General features: G+C 43.5%; 1 protein-coding gene across 1 annotated transcript in view; it reads right to left on the reverse strand.

Annotated features, from left to right (window-relative positions):
• Nucleotides 1–27,926, reverse strand: part of METTL25 (methyltransferase like 25) — a 580,957-nt gene that overhangs the window by 408,755 nt on the left and 144,276 nt on the right. The window contains exon 3 of the mRNA XM_085652969.1: nucleotides 8,285–8,391. Coding sequence (XP_085509095.1) covers nucleotides 8,285–8,391 — 107 coding nt within the window. The remainder of the gene's footprint in view (nucleotides 1–8,284; nucleotides 8,392–27,926) is intronic.

Consider the following 27,926-nt stretch of genomic DNA (forward strand, 5'->3'; position numbering starts at 1 on the left):
ACAATGGTCCGGGACAACTGGCCCCAATGAAGCACACATGGCAAAAGGGGTGGGCGCATTTCCAAAACACCATAAATTCAGATGCCACGTGAAGCTAGGAACACATAGCCAATCAGGACACAGCACACACGGTACACAGAGCCTTCATGTGCCCATGATGGCGGACATCTGGACATGATACCCACTGCCCACATTGTGCCCATGCAAGGTCGAGTCCCACCTGCATTTGTTATCAGGGGACTTATTTATGACTCCACAGGCAATGCCCTCATTCTTTTACCAAACAAGGATCGATGGAAGTACTTTATGATACCAAAGAAATGTATAAAACCCTGTTCAGATTGATTGTACTATGAGACAGTCCTTACACCTGTTTCCGTAACTGTGCTCCCGGCCGCAGTGTTTAATTAAACAAACTGTTCCTGTTTTGCCAAACACCTCTTTTGTTTTTCAAGGTATATTCATATTCAAGCAACATTTTGGGGAGCCAGCCTGGAGAGATTGTTACCACGGACCCGACTGGAGCTGAAGGAAAGTGACCCCGCCCGGACGGATTTTCATTTGTGCATCAAGGAAGGTGAGCAGACACCGCAATTGATTGGAAGCTCTGCTGAGTATGCGGGGTTGAAGTCCGCAGTGAAGCTAGCATCAGAGGGGAAGGGACCACATCTGATCCTTAGTCCCAGCATTTAGTGTATGGCAAACTAGGAAGAAGCGCAAAAATGTCACTGGAGCACCCTGCTACTGACAGAAATCTGGCATGTTACCTATTTTCTGTGTCCGAACTGAACACTCGCAAGATGGCCTCGGAGGCGTTCCCACGGAGGTCACCTTTCTTCAATAGTCAGCAAGCTAGGAATGGTGAAATTGGTTTTCTATTGGACCACTGGGCATGACACAAATAGTACGCTTGTCCCCTGCGTGTGATACAGGTTAGAGGCCTCACTGCTTGGACCACGGAGCGTTACACAGATGGTACGTTTAGACCCGGGGTATGATATAGGGCCAGCACCTCAATCTTATTTTTTAGTCTAAAAGGGTTTTCTCAGTACAACCAGTTTCTTAAAAACTGTCGGTATCTGAAATAAGTGATAGGTATTGTTCACTTGGACTGCTGGGCGTGACACAGGTGGAACGTTAAGCCCCTGGGCGTGAAAAAGAGTGCAATTCGGACGTTAGGAAAAAAAGATTTGGATCTGGGAGATCAGGTGTAGGTTGTGTTTGGCAAAGAGGGGCCTGTGGCTCTTTGAGTTTTTCCTTTTGGCTGGACAACCTTTGTCATCTACCATTTTTTAAGGGACTAAAAGAGGAAAAATATGAGTATTACAGTCATCCACAATGGTCTGAGTGTAGGTAGGTGTATCATTCATATTTTCTTTAATTAACTGATTTTTTCCATACAGTAAGTATTCACATAATTAAAACGTTAATGGGATGGTTTCAGATCCTGTGACACTCTTTTAGGAGAGTCCTTTCAAAATTGTAAAGGTCTCTTTTTGTTTATCGTAAGCTTCATTTATTCTCCTACTCAAAAAGTTAGATTACATTTTTAGGAGTGGCTTTTTATACACTATCATTCTCTCTTCGAATTTTGCTCTTTTTCAATGCTATAGTCCTTATGACAATGACTTTCTAATTGGTGAAGATGTAGCTTAGTGTCCTGCCTGTAGCTCAGCGTTGAACTGGAGTGCATGTTTTGAGCAAATCCTTATTCTATGACAACTCAGGGGCATTAATGTTGCCAGTATTGTGCATCCAATTTGTATTCCAATGCATCAGTATCTGCAGTGGGCTAAAAACAGGCCTACTTTTTTTTTTTTTAAGTAGACATCATCACCACCAGCATTGTATGATTTTCCTTTAGCGGTATTTTGATATTTGTCTACCACACATGGTGTATCAAATTTTATTAGATAATGGTCTGACCAAAGACAGGGCAAGATAGTTAACTTGCTACTACTAAAATTGGCAGGCCATATACAATTTAGCGTGTGATCCTTATTTTTAGTAGGGCACTGAATGTGTTGTGTCAACGAAAAGGATGTAATAAGCTCAACATACTCCATATCTTTTGAGTTGACTGAAGGATCATCAGACGAGTAGTTACAATCAGGACCACTAACAATTGAGCATAGGTGGTCCTTAATGAACAAATAACTGCATAAATGGTATTAGAAAAGTTAGGCATATTGCGCTGGGTGGTAAGTAACAACACAAATTGGGTGGTCCTCCACTGGAATATCCACCTCAGAAATAGCCTTGAAATCAATTACTCAAATAAGTAGTGAGCAGTGTGAAATTACTGCCACCTCTCCACCGTTTTTTCATCATCATCATCATAGTCTTTATTCGAATTTAAAAAAAATTCATACAAGACACAAACATATACAAAAAAATTGCTAATGGCATACCCTGTACAATACATAAAATCATCAATAAATACCTAAAAATTACTATTTAAAAAAGCATTAAACATGTCAATAGACTAAGGATGAGTTGCAATTTGTAAAAATACAATGCTAAAAAAGAAAAAATAAGACATCCATGGGGACGAAGAATAATTCAGCCAACATCCCAACGACATGTAAACTCACGGGGGTACTCCCACAATTTTCTTTAAAGCCTTATGCCTTAAGGACCAAGCCCAACCCAAGTATTTAGCTAAAGCGATTGAGACAACCGGAGAAGTGCTTGTACATAAAAGTCTTAAAGCAACGGCAGAACTCCTTGTGGCCAAAGTTTTGCACATGGGGGACAACCAAACTCGTCTGGGGATAGCATATGCAGGACAAACAAACAAAAAGTGGGCAGTTGTTTCGTTGTTGGAGCCGCAAGCAGGACATATTCCTAAGCTTGCTCCAAACCACCCACCTGTAAGGGCCCTGAGTGGAAGAGAGCCGGCTCTAAGTTGGAAGTAAAGTTTCCTATCTCTAGGTAGAGTGATCAAATCCCAATAGGGTTCTAGAGCTGGTGTGACCTTCGCCTCCAAATATCGACCAGTCATCGTAGAGGAGTTGGTATCCCTCCAAACTCTATAATCAACCCGTTCCCAGTAGAGCATTTTCAAGAGTCTCTTGGGAGGAAACAAGGCAGCTGCCGGGTCACTCCATAGCCCCTCCAGTCCCAAATCTATCAAGGACACACGGAGGTTCCTCAGCCACCCGATCTTATGGAACGTATCAGCTTGTATTACGTCCATAAGACCCATTGCATATGAAGTGAGCTCCGGAGTGGTCCAGAGCCTCCGCCAGTATAAGACCGAGCGGAGTTTGGCTAGGTCCTTGATAGCCTTCCTCCCTAGATCAAATCGCAGTGGTACCAGGGGCGTGCTCTGTGGGAGGCTAGTTATGCTACGGAAGAATTTGTTTTCGACAGCGGTTAAAGATGTTATTGCGTCAAAACCCCATAGCTCAGCCCCATACAACACAGAGCTTAAAGCCTTGGCCTCATAAACTTGGAGCCTTCAAGTCTAGCCAGTACAAATCATCCCATCTCTTTTTCGCCTGGACAACACATTTCTTGTAGGAGTGTCTGGCTATTTGAATAGATATCTTATTCCCGCTAGAAAGGGCATGTGCCAGGTTACCTCTGGCTCGTCTACAATCCCCGTCGTACCACCGTAATCGCTTGGGAGGGAGCTTGTTACCCTTGCTCGTAGGCTTGAAGAAAAACCCACGTAGTCCCTCAAAAAAGGACTCGTGTAAGCTGGTAACTTGATCTCTACCTTCTTTGGTCGCCAGTGCATCCTCCAATTTCAACGTGGTTCGGGCAAACTTAGTGTCAATGCCAGCAATAACCTTATCATTGGTCTTGACCTGAATCCACTTAAGTCTACGCATATCATTGGTAGGGACGCTATCAGGAGGAGCTAATTTCAGTTCCTCTCCTACCATACGAGTGTCCCCTCACCAGCGGTGAGTAACACAGATTGGATTGTGGTCGCTCTCGACTCTTGGTTCAACCGCCATATCAATAATATACTGCCATAACCTCATACAGCAGAGAACATAATCGATCCTACTGTCGGAGCGGCCATTATCGAAGGTACTTGCGCCCCTCTTGTCCCCTAGAGTCCTACCGTTCAATGCCCTTAATCCTTTCTCGTAGCAGAGTGCATTTACCTGCACTACCACCTCGGACCATCTTTTGATTGGGTCAAGCGCCAGGGCGGGTATGCCCCACAGCCGGTCTTCCTCGGGGTCAAGGCCCCAATCGGAGTCCGGATCTAAAAGGGGTTCGAACATGACATTAAAGTCGCCCGCAATGATCAAATCCCTATCACTCGAGTTAATTTCTATAAGGCTGGCCAAAGTATCCAATACCCGTGACCTTTTCCCCTTGGTCCCTCTAAGATATAGATTGTAAATATCTAGTGTGCCCGTGAGGCCAAGGGTAAGTCTAACTAGTTGGATATCGGGAGATCCCGTGTGTATCTCGCTAGCCCTAGAAAATAAATCCTGTCGGGCCCAGATGATTAATCCGCCCATATGGCGACCTTTAGGTCCCTTAATGGCTGGGACGTAAAACTTCAAGTAACCCAGCAGGAACTGGGCTTCGGTGGACCATGTTTCCTGTAAAAGGCAAACATCATGTTTGTTAACAAAATCAACCCATTCTGGGGAGTCCATCTTAGCCTTTAAGCCAGCAAGATTCCAAGAAATCAATGTACCTGGCCCATAGCCCGTCGGTGCGCCATGGTGTGCAACAGTTGAGCTTTCCACACTTAACCTCACACTCGCCCTACGCAAGCCTAACGTTGGATCCCTGTGCAAAGTAGACGTCCCAATTGGACCCAGAGGAACGACATCGGGTCAACCAGAGAGCTCGCTTTCAGTCGTCATAACATCTTTGAAAATGGAAAGTTTCAACTCTCTATTTGTTGGTCAATACTGAGAATCTAAGTTATAGAAATAGTGTAAATCGTGCACCTCTATCCCTGATCTCAGCCCACGAGGTGCATGGTCACTGATAAACCTCGGTATGCGTCTGTCCACAAAATTAACAATGATGGAATCACCCGAGACATCTTTGGGTCTTGAGCCCACCCAATTAACTCTTCTGACGAATAAAATCCTCCCATTCAGGTTATTAGGGATTGGTCTGTTCTTGTTTAACCAATAACTCACTTTATTTTTTAGTTCTTGAAAAGATTCAGATTTGCCACCTGATAATTCAGGAACACCAGTTAATACTACTACATAAGGCAGGGATTCAGGTGGTAGATGAATGTGAACTAGGGGTGGTCTTAAAGAATTTTTGGGGGTGGCTAAGTTAACAGTTTCATTCTCTCCCGTAATTTCCTTAATATGATTACCCCTGGGTGCGTTACTTATCCCTCCCTCCCTCCCTCCCTCCCTCCCAAGAGACTGTTGAGTATTCACCTCTGGATTTAGTGGACCAGGGCCTAGACCTGTGTTGGTTATTGTAGAGGATTTATCAGTAGAGGGCGGTGCAAAAGTCAAAGATTTTTCAGGGGGTGGGCAGTTGGTTTTAACAATGTCTTTTGTGGCCAGTTTCACGACATTCTTTAATGAACAAAAGTTGTCCAGAATAGTTTGCTCTAAACGATCAATTTTTTCAGTAATTAATTTTACCCTTTCTAGAAGGGGGAGAATTAAGGATCGAACCGCCTGTTCGATCAGGGGAATCATGACACCACTATTTAGCGAGGCGGGGGTACTTATGCTAGCATCCTCCACAGTCGGGCAATCATCGAAAGACAAAGCATCAGGCTTAGCCGTGCTTTTTGTTATTTTTGACATTTTCGCCTGCCTAGTACCATCAACAGCCCCCCGCGTTTCCTTTTCGGGTTAGCAAGTCTAGATGATTTGGTGCCAGCCCTTGTCTGGGGACGAGAGGTCTTAGTGTTTAGTAAATCCACAACGACCGCAGCAGGTACACCGTCAGTGGCACCAATGCCTTCATTGAACCTCACTGCAACTGGTGATACATTAGAGATCATTTGAATGCCACCAGGCGGAGGTAAATCACCACAGTCGTGTTCCCACAGCCTGTTTGGAGATTTAGACAAAGCCAGTGGGCCTATTGAAGAACGTCTGGCGTGCAAAGGTTCTGTTGAAAGGCGCCGCTCGGTGATGGCAATCTCGTGTTCTAATACCGAGACGGCTCTGGTGATAAATTGGTCCAGAGTACCAGACACTGTGGAAGAGCCCGCAAATCGCTTCCCCTTCCCTGCCATTTGTCACAATACTTACAGTTTCACAATATCTTACAAGGTAGTCAGAGGGGCAAAACCAATGACGTTTAGCGTATAGTACCAGGAACGTCTTCCTGAGTCTCTGCCTGTAAAAGGGATTGCCCAGCCCAGCCTTGTACAGCCCCGGACGGCCACAGACGGCCCGCCCTTTGTCCGGGCTTCGTCCGGCACGTCCCGCGCGCGTCCCGCGCTGCGGCTGCGGAATGAGTTTTGAAGGGGCGTCAACCAATTGACAGGTGGGCGGAGAGGAGCACAGCTGCTGGAAGGCACGGACTCCTGGTAGCTGGAGTCCCGTGCAGTGCCCTTCCTCCCCGCAACAACGGCTCCAGGCGCAGCAACAAGCAAAGCCCCTCCTGGGACAGCAGCAGAGTAACAAGCAAACGGCAACCAGGTACAAAGCGGGACCCGCGCCAGCGGGTTCCGCGAGGTTTTTTAAGGTGATTGTGGCAGGTGGGCGGGGAGGAGCACAGCTGCTGGAAGGCACGGACTCCTGGTAGCTGGAGTCCCGTGCAGTGCCCTTCCTCCCCGCAACAATGGCTCCAGGCGCAGCAACAAGCAAAGCCCCTCCTGGGACAGCAGCAGAGTAACAAGCAAACGGCAACCAGGTACGAAGCGGGACCACCGTTTTTTATCATTAGCCCTATTTTTTATTGGAAATTATGGGGCTTATCATGATACCAGTGGGACTGCCACCGAAGGGCCGCTGGTGGCGATCCCACCGACAGACAGCTCTTGGGTCCGAATACCACATTATGATGCAGGCGGTCAGACCAAAACTAGCAGGGGGAAGAAAGCTGCCTCCAACCGGATCTACGATCCCATTGGGCGGTGGTCAGAATTGTTTCCCTTGATGACAGAGGTGCTGAGGTAGGTACAGCTGTCGGAATTGCATTGTGGCTTTCCAACAGCCTTTTCGTGGAGGTCCAAACAGGACCCCCGTCCCTCAGGACCACTGCAAAGTGGCCCTGGGGGCACATGTAGTGCATGGTATATGGCACATGGAGCATGGATGTGTGTGGGGGCACATGTAGTGCCCCCACACACATCCATGCACAGTGTGCCATGCACCATGTGGTGCATCGCAAGCGGTGCATGGATGTGCACAAAGTGCTCTTTTACACAGTGGCTTGTGCTGCAGCCTGTTTCCTGGGCAACAGCACAAGCCACAGTGTAAAAGAGCACTCTCCAACAGCCACCACGGTGGTCTTATTGTACTTGGGTGGTCGGACCGCCAACTGCTTGTCGGGCAGTCCCCCGACCGCTGTAACAGCAGACGGTGGTCTGACCACTTCTATCATAATCGGGCCCTAGGTATTGAGGGGGAAGTGCAGCTAAGATGTCTGGAACAGATTTGTCCACGACCCATATTTCAGTTAAAAATCAAATGTCAATCGTATTTTCCTCAAAGAGTTTAAATATTTCTGCTCTATGTTACCCCACGGAGAGTGGGTTTAAAGTAACCCATGTACAGACTTTTCTGATTGTGTAACAGATCCAGTGCTGGGTGATAGAAACTCTTAGTAGTCACTAAATGGTTGGGCTACATTGCCTCTATTTCTTTCAAGTGTATATGTTTGCTTAAAAGACCGTCCCTTTGTAATGTAGTCATGAGTTCCTGATTTAACGGTTGGCTCACCTGTCTCTCCTGCTTTATAGGAAGTAGCTCCCAGGATTTGTATTTATAACAAACAGCATAGTAACAGGCCCCTTTGACTAAACAGCTAGCCAACAAAATGGTGGTAGCTCTGGGCTAAGCAAATTTACTGGATTACGGTTTTAAGGTGCGTATCAAAAGGGCAAGCTATTTCTAATTTAACCAGCAGTTAAAAAGCTCTTGTTAATTTGAAACAGCAGGTAAAAAACTACATACAAAACATCACAATTCATGAAGAAAAAAAGGTGAATGTATGTGTTACTTTGTAACAATATATAATTACACAATATAAGTAACAACTATATACGTTACTTTGTAAAAATATCTAAATTATGCATTCCTAAACTGGTTTGATGGGCTACACATAACCCTTCTTCATTATAAAGTGTATTAATGACTTGATTGAAGCTTACCTGTTTTATACCACAATAGTTTGCAATACTGTCTATCAACTGAGACATCACCAGAACTTCATGCGCCTTCTTATTGTTCATAAACTCGTCTGTTTTTAACTTTTTATCTAATAAAAAGAAGTCAACAAAACAATTACTACAGTTATCTACATGAAACTGAACAGAGCTGAAGTCAGAATGTTGGGCCAGGCATACTAACAGAGCAGGTCGGAAATACTGAGAGTAAACCGAGCACCAGCGTTTTGCAACCTGGCTGTAATTTTGTGATGTGACTTACATATACCAATAGGTTCCATTGTAATATGCCCATTCATGGGGAGGAGATGGTGGCAGAACAAAGATCAAGTAGACAACTCGCAAATTGTAATCCCCTGTGAATGGCTGTTAATGCAGGGATCAAGCTTGCAAGGGACAGTCAACACCAATCCCTGCACCTGCATTCCCAAACAGGTAAGATTTCCATTTTACAATTAGCCTCTAACAAATAAACAGCAAGGGTTTCTATAAAAAAAATATTATCCATTTGGGCATACATTTTGGAAAGCAAGCAGTGTCTCAGCGCCACTGACACGATTTGGGAAGCTGCCCTTTGAGATTCCGTTGCCACAAGAACTAGGAGGGGGTCGTTAAGTGATCAATAGTTTGTAACTGCAGATGCAGTCACAAATCAGTGATACATTCCAATGAGAGCCCTTCCACAACTCTTCTTATTTGCAGTTCCTAATGAATTGCCAAAGTCGCTTTATGAGTAGGAATCCATTTAATGAGTCTAAAAGTGCTTTAATACAATGTAAAAATGTGCCTTAAAGTTGCAAACCCAATTTCTTTTGTTAATTGCAGACTTTTCGAACATAAAAACAAATTTGTGCAGTAGTTCTGTTACACTTTATGAAAACGCAGATGCACTGAAAGGCATTCACTTTATTGCAATGAGTTCATTTGTTATTTTCATCTCCTTCAGCCTTTTTTGGCGCTATCGTGGGCAGGAATAGCGTGGCCATTGCCATATGTTTTCCGGCCTCCCATTCATTATAAAATAGGATGGTATTGCAGCAAGAGTTGTGAAAACAACTATATGAGCATGAGAAATGTACATATTTATACATAAATGTGGTGCTAGAGATGGGTTTACACTCTTGAATGATTTCTTCTATTCACAAAATATTAGAACACTCTGCGAAATGCATTAAATACAAATGTTCAGCTACACAGTAGGGCCCCAAAAGATGACGGAAGTCCATTGATCAATCTACTCACAGGAAGTTTCTTCACGCATCTATATTCTTAATTAGAATTTCTAGCAGTACCAGTTGAATGTCGGATATCCAGAACAAGCCATTCATTGACCAAACAATTCAGCACCTTATGAAATCAGCCTTTTACATGCGGATTTGTCCATTACATCTGACAGAGCAAAGATTATACTTGATCAAATCTATGACAGAAACGATGATTTTAATAGCATTAAAACAAATGATAACCAATGTGTTCAAATTTCCTACGCTTTTGAAACTGATATGCAAGTTGATTCATGCACTGCATCGTAAAAGCATGCAGAGGAGAGAAAAGTTCAATGAACATGTTTATGTTTTCACTACTTCAATACATGTGATCAATAACAAGTATAAATAGTTTGATTTCATGATTCATTCACCTAAGATCAATAAACTAGGAGATTTAGATAAAAGTAGCATATGAAAAAGTAAGAAAACATTGACTCTTGTTAAACGTGTGCACCGAAAATGACAAAAGAAAAGTAGGTGTTACAAGTTAGTGTTAGAAAATGTTTGTAACATGTCCCGTTTCATACATATATGTGTGCTTCGAATAACATTTTGCATAAATGACTTGTATGTGCATGTTATATATGTGCAATGTTGCTATTTATCCCCCAAACATTTTATGGGTACCCTATATTTATGTGAATTAATTGCAGTTTGATTAAAATGTTTATTAGTGCATTCATATACAAAATCAGCAATGTTAGGTTATATTTTAATATGAGAACTATAACAACAATCTGTCGATGTATATTAGCTGTGTGTCAGGAAGGCCTCATTTTCTTCTTCTCTTTTGCTCGACGTGAACTGAATATTCTGAAGTCATTTGGAAGGAACTGCAGTGTTGCCACATACACTCTAACCTGATAAGGTATCTTTTGACATGCTCTGTTCAGCTTCAATACAGTTGCAACAAAATGGCAAAATTTTAGAACAGCTACCTGAGAAGGCAGTGAGCAAATGCTAATATTTATTTGCAGAAATAATCCCTTCGTTCATTCAATTCAAGCCTATTTTACTAAAGAAAACAACATAATGGTTTACTTGATTTTTCTGGATTGTATTCTTTTTCCCCGATACATCATCCTCTTCTCATGGATTCTGACCAACGGGACTGAGTGGTCTAACGCTTAGGGTGAGGCCAAGGGGTGTCACCCAGAAACCTGAGGACTATAAATGATCGATTTTGGGAACTGATAGTCAGCTATTGCCGATTTACGACTTTGCGGCAATAAACATTCTGATGGCGGCTTATTAGGACATTCAGGATTTTGGCAATCTATGACAAGCTAATGCACTTACTACTGGCTGGTGTGCTAGTGCAAAGTGAACCTTTCAGCTGAAGGGTTTCATGAACACGTTACTGTGACTTATTGTTGCAGTCTTTACGAACTGGAACTGGTTACTCTGAAACTTTTCTGACCTCCCTAAAGGGTCTGTATTAGGTTTATCTGATCTCTAGATTATATTGACTCATACCTTGGGTTGATCCTTGATCCATCTCAGATGAGGGGGATAAAATCTTTTGGCTCCTTCCTGAGAGGCTTATGACATATTAGAACATTAGAATGTTGGAAGCTCCATTGAAAACAATGGAGTGCTCCGGGCTTATAATGGCTGGTATAAGCCCGGAGCTCCAACATTACAATGTTTCTTTGTTCACAGCTCTGGCTGTGAACAAAGGCTTCAGGGAGCCTGAGGGGATTTGAATCCCCTCACGCTCCCTGAAGGCTTTGTTTTATTTGTTAGAACATTGTGCCCCCTAGTGGCAGAATGTTCCAATAGCCTTATAGCCCTTCGTAGCAGGGCTATAACGGCTATTAAAGTCCTGCTGCTTTGTTAAAGTCCCTCGCCTTCGGCTTACGCCTTTAACGATGCAGCGGGCCTTTAATAACCGGTCGGACTATAGGGCTATATTAATAAATCATATTAACTTGATATTAGAACTGGACATATTATTAAATCAAATGCTAAATTGTTTTACTAAAATCTGAGTTGAAATAACTAAAACTCCTAAACTCTGCTGACTCAGTCTCATCTTTTCGTGGAGTACAATTTGATGAGATTTAACTTATAGAGAACTCTCAAATGTGGGATTAAAAGTTGTGGTTAAATTTGATAGTGACAATTATCCCATTCCTTGTCCTCATAAAAAATTGTCCATCCTCCGAATATTCGAGTCCCTCTCGGCTTAGAGCAATATCCATCGGAGGACCAAACAAGAAAAGTAGGTAGCATGAGGTTATATACAAATCTTTGGTCTTAACCACTACAATTAAATTAATGTCAATGGACCCAGATTTCACGCTACAACAGTTTGTCTGGTAGCATGTCAGATGGTTTATGTCTGATGAAACTGGGAATTAAGGGGGATGAATATCGAGGTCCCTATAGTTCTGTCCAAAAACTCAAGTTCAGTAGAAGATCTTGCCAAGTACCAGTTTGGAAGAGAAATGACGAAATGATGAGGACGGTGGTGTGAGTATTAATAGGATTATGTGCATTATAGTTGCTTAGAGATAGTGGCGATTATCATGTTCCTGGTCCTCATTGGATAATTGTCCATCCTACGAATATTCTAGTCCCTCTCAGCTGAGAGGAAGATCCATCAGAGGATTAAACGAGTACAGAAGGTAGCAAGAGGTTATATAAATGTTGGGTTCTTAACCACTAATATTGAATTAATGTCAATGGGCCCAGATTTCACGCTACAACACACCATAATGCTTCTTATACCCAATACATTGTTCACATAAACTTAAAGTATAACTGATTTCCCCATTACATTATTAAAAAGTTCCAGAAATGTAATTGGGTATCAAATGCCATCATAATAAGACACTAGATGCAATCCATAATGATTGTTCCTAAAAACTAAAGATTCATCTTTATTGCCCTTTATATACTGATCCACACAGTGAAGTCCTATACATGAATGGGTTGCCCACTTGGGCATAATCTATTAAGGCTATAAATTAATGCCCATCTTAAATGGACACACTTCTGTTATTTTTAAACATTAAAGAAGTATATACAGATCCTAACGAATGGGACTGATCAGTCGCTTTGCTTCCTGCTTCCCTTGAATAGTTTTCTGTTTTGGAATAGTTCACATCACATATCACTTAGTAGATGTTATTCTTGTGACACATCACATATTGTCATTTGAATGATCATAAATTATTTTTTGAAACTCTTGAGTGCTCCTCATATATAATTCGATTTACGTGGGATGCAGTTAGCATTTTTTTGAATGTATATTGTATAGTTATAATTGCAAATGGAATGTAAGTCAGATCGCTTTTACTGGATAGAATTCATTAAAATAACCAGAAATATTAGAAGCATATTACATTAAGAAATATAACTCAAGCTGATATTGTGGAAGTATGTCTTTTATGTCTATATCTGTTTGTATACTTATTTTCAAGAACTTTAGGCACCTTTCTGTCCCAACAAAGGCTCATCATTTCTCCTTCAGAGCAGCCATTTGCACATACACATATATTTTATACATGCAGATGCCAGAGTGTAATATGCTAATTATTACCATTGTTCAATGTATGGAGGGGCAATGACTCATGAGAGGCAAATTGACAAGTGAATCATGACGTCCCTACTCTCCCTTAACAGTGGCAATAAATAGTATACTCAACGTACCGGTGTATATGGTTTATGCCATTGTGTTTGTTTATATGTACTTGTTTTAAAGAAAGATATTTCATGAGAACAAGGATAACAGAGGTTACGATTGCGCAGTATGGTAAACTCACATTAAAGAGATTTCATGACTATTAGGAGAGTTATTTCCCTGTGTAAAGTAATTGTTATTAGGAATCTGTTAAGCAGTAAATATTGTTTCAGTTTTGCTGTGCAGTGGCAATAAACTCGAATAAGGCCGTTACACTTTAGCACTAAATGTTGGAGAGCGTGTTCAGTTAGTAAGTAAGTAAGTACGTACAACATTTCTAAAGCGCACTGAATGCCGAGTCGTTGTGGCACTGGAGGAGACACGTACTTCATCTAGGATAGAAGGAAACATTTTACTTTTTACTGGGGTGGGGCAAGTTTCGAGCAGCTTCCTGGAGAAGGATCTATTGGATTACAGTCTCATTGAGGCAGGCAGTGCATTCGCTGCCCGGTGGGATAGGTTTCTACCCCACCACATGGCCCTTCTAATCCTAGGAACAAGGACAAACCCAGCATTGGCAGACCTTAGGTCTAGCTGCAGGATGTAGCAAGTAAAGTGTTTCTGCAGATTGCGAGGCCCCCCGTACAATGCTTTATGCACCAAACATAATTCTTTAAACCTTATCCTTTCCTGTACATGTAGCCAGTGGAGATCCCTAATGCTGTTGGATATGGGACCACATTTGGGAATATTCAACAGCACCCGGGCAGCAGCATTTTTCGAATGACTGTAGTTTTAGTTGTAAACGTTTGTCAATACCCAAGAGAAGGGCATTGCAACAGTCTACTCTAGAGAGGATCAGAGCAACGATCACAGTTTTTTGCTACTCTTGTGGGCTGAATGGAACAATCTTTTTCATAATGTTTAAAAGGAAAAAATGGTGGATGTAATACGATTAATCTGTTCCTAATGACAGAGCTGATCATCGAACAGTACTTCCAGATTTCTAGCTTTATTAACCAGGTCAGGGCGTGGACCCGTGTCAGCAGGCCAACAAGAGTCATTCCAAAGGGCAAAGCCGTTCCCAAACTCAATCACCTCCATTTTGTCTGTATTTAACTTGGGGTAGTTTTTGTGCATTCAACTAATGATGTGCATCAGACGCTTATAAAATTGACGTGCCACAGAGTCTGCGCTAGATGTTAAGGATATAACTATCTGCGTATCATCTGCATAGGATACCACCGTAAAAACCATGGGCTCGAATGAGTTTAGCTAAAGGGGTGACATAGATGTTGAATAAAGTGGGGGCAACGCTGACGTAACGTTCAGTAATACAGTTGCTCTGAATAACATATGTTCTTGGGCAACAGTTATTTTCACTGCCATGGCATACACATTTATATTCACACAAACAAATATATCTATCTTCATTGACTCTATTGGGATGTCATTGTGTAGTTCTAGTTAGGATCGTGTTTTCATAGGGAACAGATTTTTTGTTTTGCCAGTAACTATAGCATCGTTTTACAAATCTTCACAAAACAGTCACAAAAAAAAAAAGGTTCATTTCCCTCTGCTCCTTCCTGAAAAGTTTTGGGGCGAGTCATCAAGTGGGGACCTTGAAAAAGGAGGTCCTGAAACGTGTTTTCCCCATGCAATTTGCCATAGGAACTTTAGACACTGATAGTTAAAATGGCTGAACTGCCATGCGCTGCGGGGGGTGGGGTTGGGATAGTTTGGTATGGTAATAAAATCTTACTTCACATTGAAAAAATTCTAGAAATTCACAGAATAAACAAAGGTTAAAGTGATTTTATGGTTAGGCGTGCTAATACTTTACATTAAAAAAATGTAGACATTCACTAAAAAAATCAAAGGCTAAAGTGATGTTATAGTTAAAGTTAAAAAAAAGTCTGAAATTCACAAGCTATAGTTAACTGAAGTAACTATAACTTGCACGATTGCCATGCCCTGCTTATGACCTCACATATTACATCACTCATGACATGTTCGATGATATCATTGATAACATCTCTGATGACATCTGAAATGACATAATTAATGACATCATGATGCAGAGCAAGTGTTGAAGTTAAAGTTACTTCATGTGTGGCTACAGGGATATCAAAAGCTACAAGAGACTTTTATTTCCTGGAGTGACCAGTTGCCCAATTGCAAATGTGCGTGGACTCAAACTTGCTGGTGAAATCTGCTGGAGTGTGTCCTGGCCACTAAGTGCTGTCCCTGAAGTTCTGGGAGCCTAAGAAGTGACTAAGATGAATTGCTCCTAAAAGTCTGAAAAGATGGGAAGTTTTTCAACTCCAAGACCTCTGGAGCTTTAGTGGTACTTCACAACAAAGGTAATTGATTTTGAGAGGACTTTTTCATGTATACCTTTGCCCTGCTGGGAGACTGAGAGCTCCAAATAAAGACTAATTCCGAAGGTCGAAATCTTGACTGGAGGAAGAGGCAAAAAGTATCGTCCTGACAAGAGGACTTTGGCAGCCACGAAATTTGAATCTTCCAGTGTGGAGCTTTTTCCACCAGAACCAATAGCTTCAGCGAGACCTCTTACAGAGGCAGCCGGACTTCAAGAGGACTTCACCGAATACTCCATGCAGCCTTGGACCCTTAGAGTCCACTTCATAGTTTTGGGTACTAGTGGGAGTAGCCCTCGCCCATCAGGACTCCACAGAGGTTACAGACAGCAGTTCAATTTCTCTACTGTTCTGGCATAGGTCTTGGAGTGAGGTTCTACTTTTGTTGAATTCACTAGCCAGTGGATGAGCATGACTAAGGGACACTCTTTGACCAATGGACAAAAAGGTACTAAGGGCAAACCTTCCCATATCTGCAGCACATCCCGTTTGCCTCACTGGAAGCTATCTCACAGGGCACTAATCTCAGTAAAATACTACATGGCACAACTTTTCTGTCCCTTGAAGGAGTTTGTGGCACAGGTAGGACTGTGTCTTATAAATTGAGCAGTCCCCTCCAAATCAACCATTCCAAACTGGTTCTGAGTCAGCTTGCTCCTCTACTGAGACTATAGGCAGGAGGATAAGGTGTATTCTGGGATCAAAAGACCCTCTTTTCTACAGGCTGTGAGAAGTTGGCCTGGTATATGCTGTCCACTAGTTATAGTGGGCACCTTGTACCAGTCCAAACAACCCCTTATTGGTTATAGGTTAAATACAACCTTTATTGAAAGCTATCCTAGTGGTAGCTATGGAGAGCAGCCTTCAGGCTAAGTCTTGAAGGAATGTAAAGCAGCTTGTTTTACCAGTCTATAATCTCTTGAATGGCTAAATGAAAGACAACCACACCAGGTATATATATAAAATATATGTATTTATTTCTAAACACACCCTCCTAGTCTCTTTATGAGGCTAGAGGTCAAAACACATAAGTTACACTTCAAATATGACAGTAATACGCACAAATACACGTCAGGCCCTAGGGGCGAGCCAAACATATACTAAAATAGCGGTATAAGAACCAAAGACTTGACTAGACACAATGCCTAGAGCCTGTAGAATCGCTGGGACCCCAAGGAACCACCCAAGGTAGTGACGCAGGGGACCCACGAGGGCCGTGTGCAGTGTGAGAACACAGCTGCGAGCTCCCGTTAGCTTCTATGAGGAAAGTCGCGGTTAGATTTTTAAAGATTAGGGACACTTAGAATTGAGTCAGGACCAAACCCTTTGGGACTTAGGAAGTTCTAGGGCCAACACCCATGGGAGCACCGGAGTACTCGTGTTACCTCACCCAGGGAAGCCGGGTGCATAGGTGTCAAGCGGTGTCGGGTCGCGTCGTCGATTTCAATAGGAGCTGGCAAAGAAGTGCTGCTGCCGGGAAGATGAGAAGTGTCCGAAGAGATCCAAGCCTGGATCGAAGATAAGAACCTGAAAGCAGAGGGGGCAGAGTCTGGGTCACTAGCCAGTGACCAGGAAGGCGGTAGGCAGATGCCCACCGATGTCGGGTGATTTCAGGTGAAGAAGGTGAAGCTTGACTCTTCAGCCACGAGGACCATGAGGAGTCGAGGATGACTTGAAGCTGGATTCGAGCTGTCCCATGAAGGATGACAGTGCCCGGATTGGACACAACAAGCCTTGGCAACAGCAACCCACGCAGAAACAAGCAAGGTGCTTCGGTGCAGGCCAGCAAGGTCTGTGGGACTCACCACTTGATTGGGAGTCAGGGCACGTCTGGAGCAACCAGGGAAGCCCAAGGAAAAGCAAAGTTACCCCCTCAGGGAACCACCAGGTGACGGACCAGGGATCGCAAAGGGACCTCAAGAGGAAACACAAAATGGTGGCCCACGGATCACTCGGGGTGACTAGGCCGACAATCTTCGGTGGAGGAGAACATGGCGGCCAGCGTCTAGTAGGTAGCGGAGGCACCGCCAGAGCGTTAGGAGAATATTTACTGTCATGTCCCTAGTCAGCAAGAAATGAGCGCGGAGACTCGCAAAAAAACCGTAAAAAGCCGTAAAACTCTACTTATCTCATCTTCTTTCTCCCTTTTTCTTACTGTTGCTCGAATGGCGCTGAACCCAGAGTGGTGTCGTTCTTGCCGTAGATCAGCCGGCGGGTGCTTGTGAAGGGGCTGGCGTTGCTGCTCGGGTGGCGCTGAGCCCAGAGTAGCGTCGTTCTTGCCGTGGATCATCCGGCGGGCGCTCTGTGGAAGGGTTGGCATCGTTGCTCAGTGTGGCGCTGAGCCCGGAGTGGTGTACATAGCCTGCCTGAGATTGTAATCGGAAACCCCCTCGGTATCAGAGCGGCCATGGGGGAGGGCGGCCCTGGAGCTCCGGAAGGGAAGAGGTGCGGCGGCCAGAATCTCCTTCCGGGGGAAGGGAGGTCGCGGTCCCAGCGGGCTGGAAGGTCTGCCCGGGAGAGAGGTTTTGCGGTGCGCAGGAGAGAGATTGGACGGAGCAGTGGAGCCAGGTGAGTCGAGTAAGGGCCAGGTCCGGGGGGGGTTTGCTTGAGAGCGCGAGTCCCCGCTCCAGCACTAGAGGCACAGATAAAATAAATCTTTCTCCAGTATTGCCTTTGCACCCAAAGTCCTGGTAGTCTTTGAGAAGGGTTAAGAGAGTGAAAGGGGGCAAGGGAAGAGAGACCAAGGCTGTAAGAGGGGGTGAAAGGGAGGAGGAAGGGGGTACAATAATTAGAACAAAGGAAGGAATGATCGCTGTGCAAAGAAGGAAGGTTAGACAGGAATTAAAGGTTGCCCCCTCCCTCAAGACCTTTTTTAAGGTTGTGCCCCAAACAGTTTTCTTAGCAGAGAGTAGGATGGAGGGAGAGAGAGAAGGAAATAAATAATAAGATGATTGTAGGAGGTGCAAAATCTGCTAATATGCCCGCAGGGATTAGTGATTGGAGTGAAAATATTTCGCCTAATAGATTCCAAATCTTGGCTGAACTTCCTGCCAATGAAAACGAAAATGTGAGCGCTCAGACATCCCAGGCGACCCAAAAAAATTTACAGCAATTATCAACTCCACAAGTCCTGGGTCAGGAGTTGGGAGATTCACGGGCGACAGGGGAGTCGGGAAGTGAGGAGCTGAGCGGGTTATTAAAAGCTCTCACGGTTGAGATGAGGTCTAGGTTTGAGACATAGGAAGGGAACCAAAAAGAAATAAGACAAGCTTGCGATAATTTGGAGAAAAAAAAATTGACGATCTCAGCAGTAGAACGGCCAAGTTGGAGGAGGAAGTAAAGGAGATTAAAGAGCAGGTCGGTTTGAATACAGCTGAGATCACGAAATTAAAGTCCTCAGAGTCAGAATATTTGGAGAGGGTTGAAAGGTTAGAAAATTTTCAAAGAAGGAATAATATAAAAAATGTGAAAGTCCCTGAAGGTAGAGAAGGAGAGGATATTAAAACCTTTGTAGTGCTCATGATTAAGAAAGAATTACAATTGGAGGAGTCTGAAGAGGAAATAAGTAAGGATATTCAACGTGTGCATAGGGATCCGTATAGGCTAAACACAAATAGGAAAAAGCCTAGGAAGATCCTGATTAATTTTCTAACATACTCATTATAGGAGAAAATACTCTCTAGAGCACTGAGCCCTGAAATCGGTGGAAGGAGTAAAATATGAATTCCGTTTGGATGTCTCAGCTGCCACTTCAAATAGACAATGGGAGCTTGGAAAAAGGATGGATCAATTGAGAGGCCTAGGAGCTGTAGTTCAGTTAAGATTTCCGGCCTATTTAAAGGTGGTGATAAATAACAAAATGTTCATCTTGCACTCCGGTGAGAAAGTAGATGAGTTTTTAAAAGAGTTTCAGACGACCAGAAAATGATTACATTCTCCAATATGTAAGGAGATTGACGAGAAAATATTTTAAAAACAATAATTTAAGAAAAAAAGAAAGTGAGATATATATATATATAAAAAAATTATGTATAAAAATCTTGGCTGAAAATTATAGAAGAATGTGAATATAAAGGGGGGTGGGAAAAGAAAAAATAAATTAAACAAATAATTTTTTCCCTCCTTCTAGGGTTCCAGTTTTTAGGACATGGCAAACACTATTTTTGACAATCTAACGCACTGGGGGTAATTCCATATGACCATTTGGTCAAGGTGGATTTAGGGGGGGTGGTTATCTAAGGGAGGGAAGTGCACAGGGTGGGGAGCAGTGGGAAAAACATTAAAAAATAAGTTCATAACCTCTTTTAATTTTTGTAGAACTCAGTTCTTTTTTTCGATAAAAGTAGCTGATGGGTAGTAAGAAAGGAGGATGCATAAAAATATTGTCCTGGAATTTAAATGGTCTACGGGTTAGGAGTAGGAGGATGAGAATACTTCAGTACATGAAGGACTCTCCAGCTCGAATAATTATACTTCAGGAAACCCATCTAACTGAGAAGGAGGCGGTAGACCTTTTTAAGACCATGAAATGGGTGGCACAGTTTGCATGCACAGCTCAAACTGCAGTGACTAAAGGGGTGGTAATTCTAATTAGGCTTGGGGCTCAGGTTAGCCTAGATTCTTTTACATCTGATAAAGCGGGCAGATGGTTAGTAGCAAAAGTTAAGATCGCAGCTAGGTTACTTACGATAGCAGGCTACTATGGGCCAAATCATGATGATGTAACACCGCTGCAAGAACTTTGGGTGGAACTTTTGAACTCATCTGACCAGATTATTCTGGCTGGCAATTTCAATGTTGTGCTGAATCATGTATTAGATAAGTCCACATGTAGTAAAGCCCAGGTCAACCCTAATATGTTTAGATTAATTAAACAAATGATGGAACAACTAGGGTTGCTTGATATTTGGAGACGAAAAGCTGGGCAACAAATGGCCTTTACCTTTTTCAACAAAAAGTATAAACATCAGTCTAGAATAGACTATTTTTTGGTGGATAGTAAAATTAAAGAGAAGGTACAACAGGTTGAGCATATAGGAGCCCATTTGTCAAACCACTCAGCGGTAATGCTTACATTAGAGGTCAGGGGCGATGCGGTCCAGTCCAGATGGACCTTAGATCGCACAATACTATTGGAGGAGGAGGTGGTACAAGCCCTTAAAAAAGACACAGAATCGTTTTTTGAGGTCAACTGGGGATCAGTGGCCCCAGGGGTCGCTTGGGATGCCTATAAGGTGTTTTTGAGGGGCAGGCTTGGGGCTCTAGCGGCCGAGAAAAGGAGGAACTATTATAAAGCAGTAACCATACAGGAGGAAAAGATCCGTTCCGTAGAAAAAGAACTAATGGTTCCTAACATAGATGAGCAGAGAAGGATAAGAATGCTTCAAGAACTGTTAAAAGAGAAGGCTAATCTGTCTATAGTAATGCAAGAGAGGGTGAGGAAGAGATGGGAGGCAAGCCAAATGGCACATTTCGAATACAGTGAAGGCTGTGGTAAACTTTTAGCATGGAAGGTAAAGAAAGAACAACTGAGAAATAGGGTTGAAGAAATAGTTTGTGAACAAACAGGCAGACTGGTGGAGGATAGTGAAGGGATTGAGCAAGTTTTCCAAAATCACTTTAGCAGTGTATACCATGAAAATCTTACGCCATCGAAGGATATTCTTGACAACTGGGTAGGAACAGGTCTGGGAAACCCTTTGTCAAGAGAAAAAGCATATCTTCTCAACGGAAAACTAAAGATTCAGGAAGTGGGTACCATAATGGAGCAATTAAAGAAGGGGAAGGCCCCAGGGCCAGATGGCATTCCTCAAGAGGTATATAAAATTCTGGCGGACACATTAGCCCCTATTTTAGCTAAAATGTTTAATGAGTTATACATCGATCATAAGGACATGCCAGCCTCTTGGAGTGAGGCCACGATTGTACTAATATTGAAACCAGGAAAATGCTCAAAAAAATGTGACTCATATCGTCCCATTTCCTTGCTAAATAGTGACTATAAGATTTACACAAAGATTTTAGCGGACAGGTTAAATGGGGTGATGGTTGATTTAATTCATGACGACCAAAAGGGCTTTACTCGGGGAAGGTTTTTGAAAGACCTGACCTTCTCATTGATTGTCACAATTGATCTAGCGTCTACTCACCATCTACCCTTTGCCTTGGTGGCCTTGGATGCTACCAAGGCTTTTGACCGAGTAAACTGGGTTTATTTGAAGGAAGTCAACAAGTCCCTGAATTTAAGTACAAACTTCTGCAACACTTTGGCTGGGTTCTATCAAGCCCCTCAGGCTAAGATCTTAATTAATGGCTCCTTGTCGCAACCAGTGAAAATATCAAGGGGAACGAGGCAGGGGTGCCCTTTATCGTCCTTGCTTTTTAATTTGTATATAGAGCCACTGGCAAGGAAGATCAGGGAAGATCCATAAATTCATCCTTTTAAGTTTGCCAGTTGGGAAAAAAAATGGGGCTCTATGCCGAGGATATAGTGATACTTTCTACAAATATAAGAACAACTTGGCCTCGTTTAATGACCTTAACGACTGACTTGGGGATGGCCTCAGGTTATGAGGTTAATGAAGATATGTCCGAAGTCATGACTTGGAATATTGAGGGGACATCTGGAAAGGACGAGATTAGATACCTGGGGGTGACGATATCCGAGGATATTGGTAAAATAGCGAAACTCAATTTTGACAAAGTACGGAAGGAGATTACTAAACTTTTGAAATCCTGGTCTCATCTCCCACTATCAATTTTTGGAAGAAGTAACTTGATTAAAATGATAATCCTTCCAAAATTGACTTTTCTCTTTGATGCAATACCTTTACCTTTTAAAGCGATTTGGCTGAAGACATTACAAGGGGATCTGGGTTCGTTTATATGGGCAAGTAAAGGGCCAAGAATAGCTTGGAAGAAGCTACGAAGAAGGATTGATAAAGGTGGAATTGCCTTACCAGATCTTCTTTTTTATTCATGGGCCTTTCTCTTAAAGAACGGAAAGTATCTTTTTAGCTCGACAAATCCCTCAATTGCAGGAGGCTTGTGGTCCACATTAGCGAATTTAGAGCCAGGAGGCAAGGAGGGGTTTATTTTTAAGTATACTGACCCTAAATTCTTTAAAAAGGTTAGGTTGAAGATTCTGAGGGGGCTAGCAGAGACTTGGTACAACGTGAGAAGAACTTTGAAAATCCCTTACCACAGTTTTCTAGCTCCCATCTGGGATAGCCCCGGCTCTCCAGAGTGGACAAAAGATAGCTTGGCTAAACCTCTATTAGAGGGAGGTTTTAGACAATGGGACCAGCTAATATATGATGGAAGACTTATCTCTTGGGAGAGTTGTAGTCAGCTTACAAATTTTCGACTCTCCAATTTTAAGTATATGCACATTCAGAGCTGGTTCGCTGACCCACGAACAAAAATAGGGGAACAAAATGAGCTAGAACTTAAAATGAAGCAACAATTGCGGCGAGGAAAGGAGGTGGCGATGATCTATTGGTTATTGGTGGAAACAGAAGACGGAGATTTTACGCTTCCAGTGGAGTTGTGGGGAAAATACTTGCCAGAGTAATCGCTGGAAAAGTACTGGCAAGTATCTATGGCTATGCTATTTAAAACAGTTAAGCATGCACATCTGAGAAGAAACCATCTCTTTTCCATCCATAGAGCATATTGGTCACCTCGGAAGCTGTCAAAGTTTGGGAGGAGAGGCGAAGTTCCTTGCCCGAAGTGTGGTAAAATGAAGGCAGATGATATTCACATGTTTTTAGAATGTGTAGAACTGCAAAGATATTGGAATGAAGTGATTGGGGTGTTATAACAAATGCTTAAGCTGCAAGTTAAGGTAAGCGATTTATTTGTTATTTTGGGGCAGTTGGAGCCTGAAGTGAAATTAACTAAAGACCAAGCGAGATTAAGCTTCTGAATTGCATTGCTTGCACGAAGAGAAATCTGTAAATTATGGGTGTCTCCTCTTTCCCCAAACCTAGAGGATTTGTTAAAATCAGTCAAGTATATAGCCACCCAAGAGGGAAAGAGTACGAGGGATGTAAAATGTTGGCTCCCGTTTACTGAATGGTGCAACAATTTAAATGATAGTAGGTAGCTTTTTTTTTTTTTTCTTGATGGTCCGATGATTACGCCTTATCAGCCTCGCTAAGCATTTGGGTTTTGCTATATGTGATTTGGTTCTGCTTGGTGGAAAGGGAGAGAAAAGAATGCAGACAAAGTCACAGGATTCCTTTCCCTCCTCTGTCTCATACTCATATTTATACCTACCCGTACTGCAAAAAGCATAAAAGGGCAATGGCTTAGGTGCCCATCAGGATGTGCAATTGGGAAGAACGGTTGTTCGTTTTTTCTTCCCAATAAAGAGGCTTATGAGGACTAAAAAAAAAAAAATCGGTGGATCTGCTGCTCGAGGTGGGGGCTACAAATAACCCCAAGCACGACTTCAAGAGACGTCGAGAAGTCAATGCACTTGCAAAAGTGCCCGGCGACCAGGAGTTCTGGTTCCACGCTACTCACGAGGGCTGCGGGTCTCAGCTTTGCTGGAGACTCGGGTCAGCCTCTGAGATGTCTGGAAATCCTCTTCCTGGGCAGCAAATACTCCGGAGTCCGGCGGGAGCTTCGGAAATGCAGACCGGAAAATTGCTTCGTTGGTGCCTGCCAAGCAGGGGAGTCACTCCTTGACCCCAAGGGAGATTTCTTCAGTCCTCTAGTCTTGAGTAGAGCGTCGAAGTTCCAGGATTCAGCTTCAGAGTTTCGTCCAGGGATATCTAAAGTTCTGGTTACAGAGGCTCCTTACTTATACCGAAGGAAGGGGTTGGACTAGCTCTGGGGACCCACCTATGGGAGGGTTTAGAAAGAGGGGTGGCTACACCCATTTCCTTTGTCTAGTTTCGCGCCAGAGCAGGGGCTGGAAGCCCCTGAACCGGTTTGAGCAGGACCATGCACAAGGACACGAAATGTGCCCCCAGTGCAGGACTTCAAAGCACTCAGAGAGTGCTCCCACCCAGCCCCAATACACATCAGCCTGTCTATTGTCCAGGCCTCCCCTGTCGGAGTTTCGATCAGCAGCAGGAGGTCAGACTTGTGTCTGTGGCTGCAGCATCCATTTTGTGATGCCAGTGCTCTATTAGATTTCTACCGGGTATACCAGTAATGCCATGTCTCTCCATTTAGAAGGGTGGGATCGTATCCTCACATCAAGAACTGATGTGGCGGTATGATTCCAAGGTGTTTGACACCAAACACGACATGTTTCCGTGCAGCCAGTCCAAAGTTAGCATTAACCGTTTAAGATATAATGCACTTAAGAGTATATGGTCAGGCTGCACCACTGACAACCCCGGAGAAGAGATTCCGAAGGCTGCAGAGGGGCTCAGCTCATGCCTGGGCACCCATCTCACATGTAACCAAGCACCCTGCCTTCAGGATTGATAAGGCCTGCCATAGGGGTGACTGATAGGTTATTATTGATAGGTGAGGTATAGTGAACCTATACCTCAGTAAGGGGTGCATGCACCACCTTACCCAGGCTGCAGTAGCAGACCTGTGGTGTCATTTTAGGTGGCTTTCCAGGGGTGGCATAATACATGCTTCAGCCCCTGGTAGGCCACTGGGGTACCTATGCCCTGGGTACATATTATACCATATACTAGGGACTCAGAAGGGTACCTCAGGATCCAATCTGTGGTGTACCTAAAGTACATGCAATCAATTTAGAGAGGAAGCAGCTAGGCTGGGGCCCTGAATAGCAGGGTCCCAGCAAGACTCAATTTGAAAAACAGTGAAACACCAGCAAAAAGTGGGGGTAAACATGTGAAGCAGATCCTACTCTCCTACACAGGCTTCGCTCATCACTAAACTATAAAGTGATAGGTCTTTCACTTAAAATTAGAGAAGTTACTGGACGCACCATACCTGCTCTTCTTCGGTTAAGCTGTGTCATATTCCTCCCCCAAGCCATACTACCAGGCACAAACCATTGTTTCTACTCTACTCTCATCTACTCTTTCACACGTCATCAAAGCAGCACTGACATGCCAGCCGAATGCAACCTAATGCTAATTATTCTGCAGGTACCTCAGGCAGAAAAAGTATCACTTTTTATAAATTAATTTCCTGCACATTTAACAAAAATCCAAATGTATTATTGAATTGGCTATTTAATAAATATTTAAAGCAATGGTAAAGCTCTTTCTGGTATAATCTCCATCTAGCCACAGATTCCTCACCTTTTCAATACTACCCAGGTGTTAGATTGGATCTGGAAAGTTGTCAACAGTACCTCAGTGTGCCAAAACCTGACACCATGCGGCTCCTCACTGACGCTGGTTCACTCCGGAAATGGTGTGCAAGGCCTATAAAGACACCATTCCTGCACACTGGTGCCAGTTGCTATCAAGCCTGTCTGGGCCCCGAGAAGCACAGCCTCAGAAGTTAATTGGTAGTGAGTGTGCAGATTCCTAGACTTGTCATCTTATTAATGGATAGAGTCCAATCACAGAACGGGGGGAGGGATGGGAGGGTAAGTGAGGAATCTCACGCTAAATAAAGTCTCTATACTACACAGCATTACCGAAAGTAAATAACTTCTGGTAGAGACTTCTAGCTGCAGATTCCTCACCTTTTGAATAGATACGAATTCAATACCTATTCAAAGGATGGTCTGTTAATGGACTCAAACAGGATATCCTGTAGACCCACGGGGTCAAAATGGCCCTACTGACAAACCTGACTGTCCAGGCAATAGAGCTTTGTGAACATAAGGAGTAAATTGAATTGAAGAAAACAAAAAATGGCAGTAAAAAGCAAAGGATTAAATGGTAAGAGTACAAGAAGAATAAGGATAATAAGATTTAATTGATTGGACTCATGGAATTAAGTGGCTGTGCTGCCGGTATTGGAGCTGTAATAGGGTCCAGAGGTTTTGTTCATATGGAGGGATGCCCATGCAGCTGCCTGGCAAATGTCTAGTACAGAGACTCTGCTTGCCAGCGCAGTGATAGCAAATTTGGACTTCAGAGAATGAGCATACAGTCCTTCGGAGGAAGCATATTGGCAAGGTGTAAAAGATTTTAATGCAGGGCACGATCCAGAGGGAGATGGCTCTCTTCTGCACTGCCCTGCCCTTTTTCGCTCAAGAGAACACCACAAAGAGCTGATTGTTCACCTGGTGTGCGTTGGTGGAATCTATGTAGAAGCTAAGCACTCTTTTAAGGTCCAAGCGATGGATTCTCTCCTCCTCCTCCTCCTCCTCCTCCTCCTCCTTACAGGGGTGAAGCGGAGCACAGAACGCTGGCAGGGTGATAGTATGTATGATGTGAAACGTCGTCACAACTTTCGGCAAGAAAGATGCCTGATTCCGCAGACCCAGTTTTACTGGGAAGAAGATGGTGTACATTGGAGTTACACAAAGACCCTGAAACCCACTCACACGCCGAGGTGATGAGGAACACAGTCTTAATAGTAAGGAATCATAAAGGACAGCTGGGAAGCGGCTCCAACGAAGTGCACATCAGATAAGTCAGCACAGAATTATGTTCCCATTGGGGCATTCCAAAAGGAGAAGGGGGGAACATAGGTTGCACCCCTTAGCATCACAACTGGTGACTTAAAGAATGAGGACTGATCGGGCAACCGTAAGGAGGTTCAAAGGGCTGAAAAGTAACCTTTAACTGTACCCAAAGCAAAGCATTGCAAGGCAAGAGACAGAACAAACAAGGAAATATCCAATAACTTGGCCTGGAAGGGAGTCAATCTGACATGTTCTACATCAAATCACAACTTTGTTGCAGCAACAGGTGTATGCAATTACGTCGAGGGACCCCTGGCTGCCAAGTTGAAATCAACAACCTTCGGATGAAGGTCGGAGTTGTTCAGCTATAGCTGCTCAATCTCATGAAGGTGGAGATTGCGACAGCCTGGCTGCAGAACCCTGCCCGGTTGTTGAGACAGCAGGGCTTCCCTGAGGGCAGAATGATCAGATGACATATGCTCAAGCCCAGGAGATTTGGATACCACACACTTCATACCCAATCCAAAGCCACTAGGATAACTTGGGCACAGTGAACACTTATCTTCTTGAGGACTCAGGGAAGGAGTGGTATCAGCAGAAAGCCATAAAGGAGTGTCGAGTTACACTAGAGGCAGAATGCGTCAGGCCAGGGTGAGCATTTTGAATTCCTCCATCCAGAGAACGGCATTTAGAGGGTGCAGTGCTAGAATAGGCCGGAGCTCTCAGTCCTTAGCCACCAGAAAGTAGAGTAAATAACAACCATCTAGTGCTGGCACCCTCTCGACAGCCCCAAAAGAGCTTACACTTAATGCCACAAAACTGAGAG

Source organism: Triturus cristatus, chromosome 4_1 (assembly GCF_964204655.1).
Source record: "Triturus cristatus chromosome 4_1, aTriCri1.1, whole genome shotgun sequence".
NCBI lineage: Eukaryota > Metazoa > Chordata > Amphibia > Caudata > Salamandridae > Triturus > Triturus cristatus.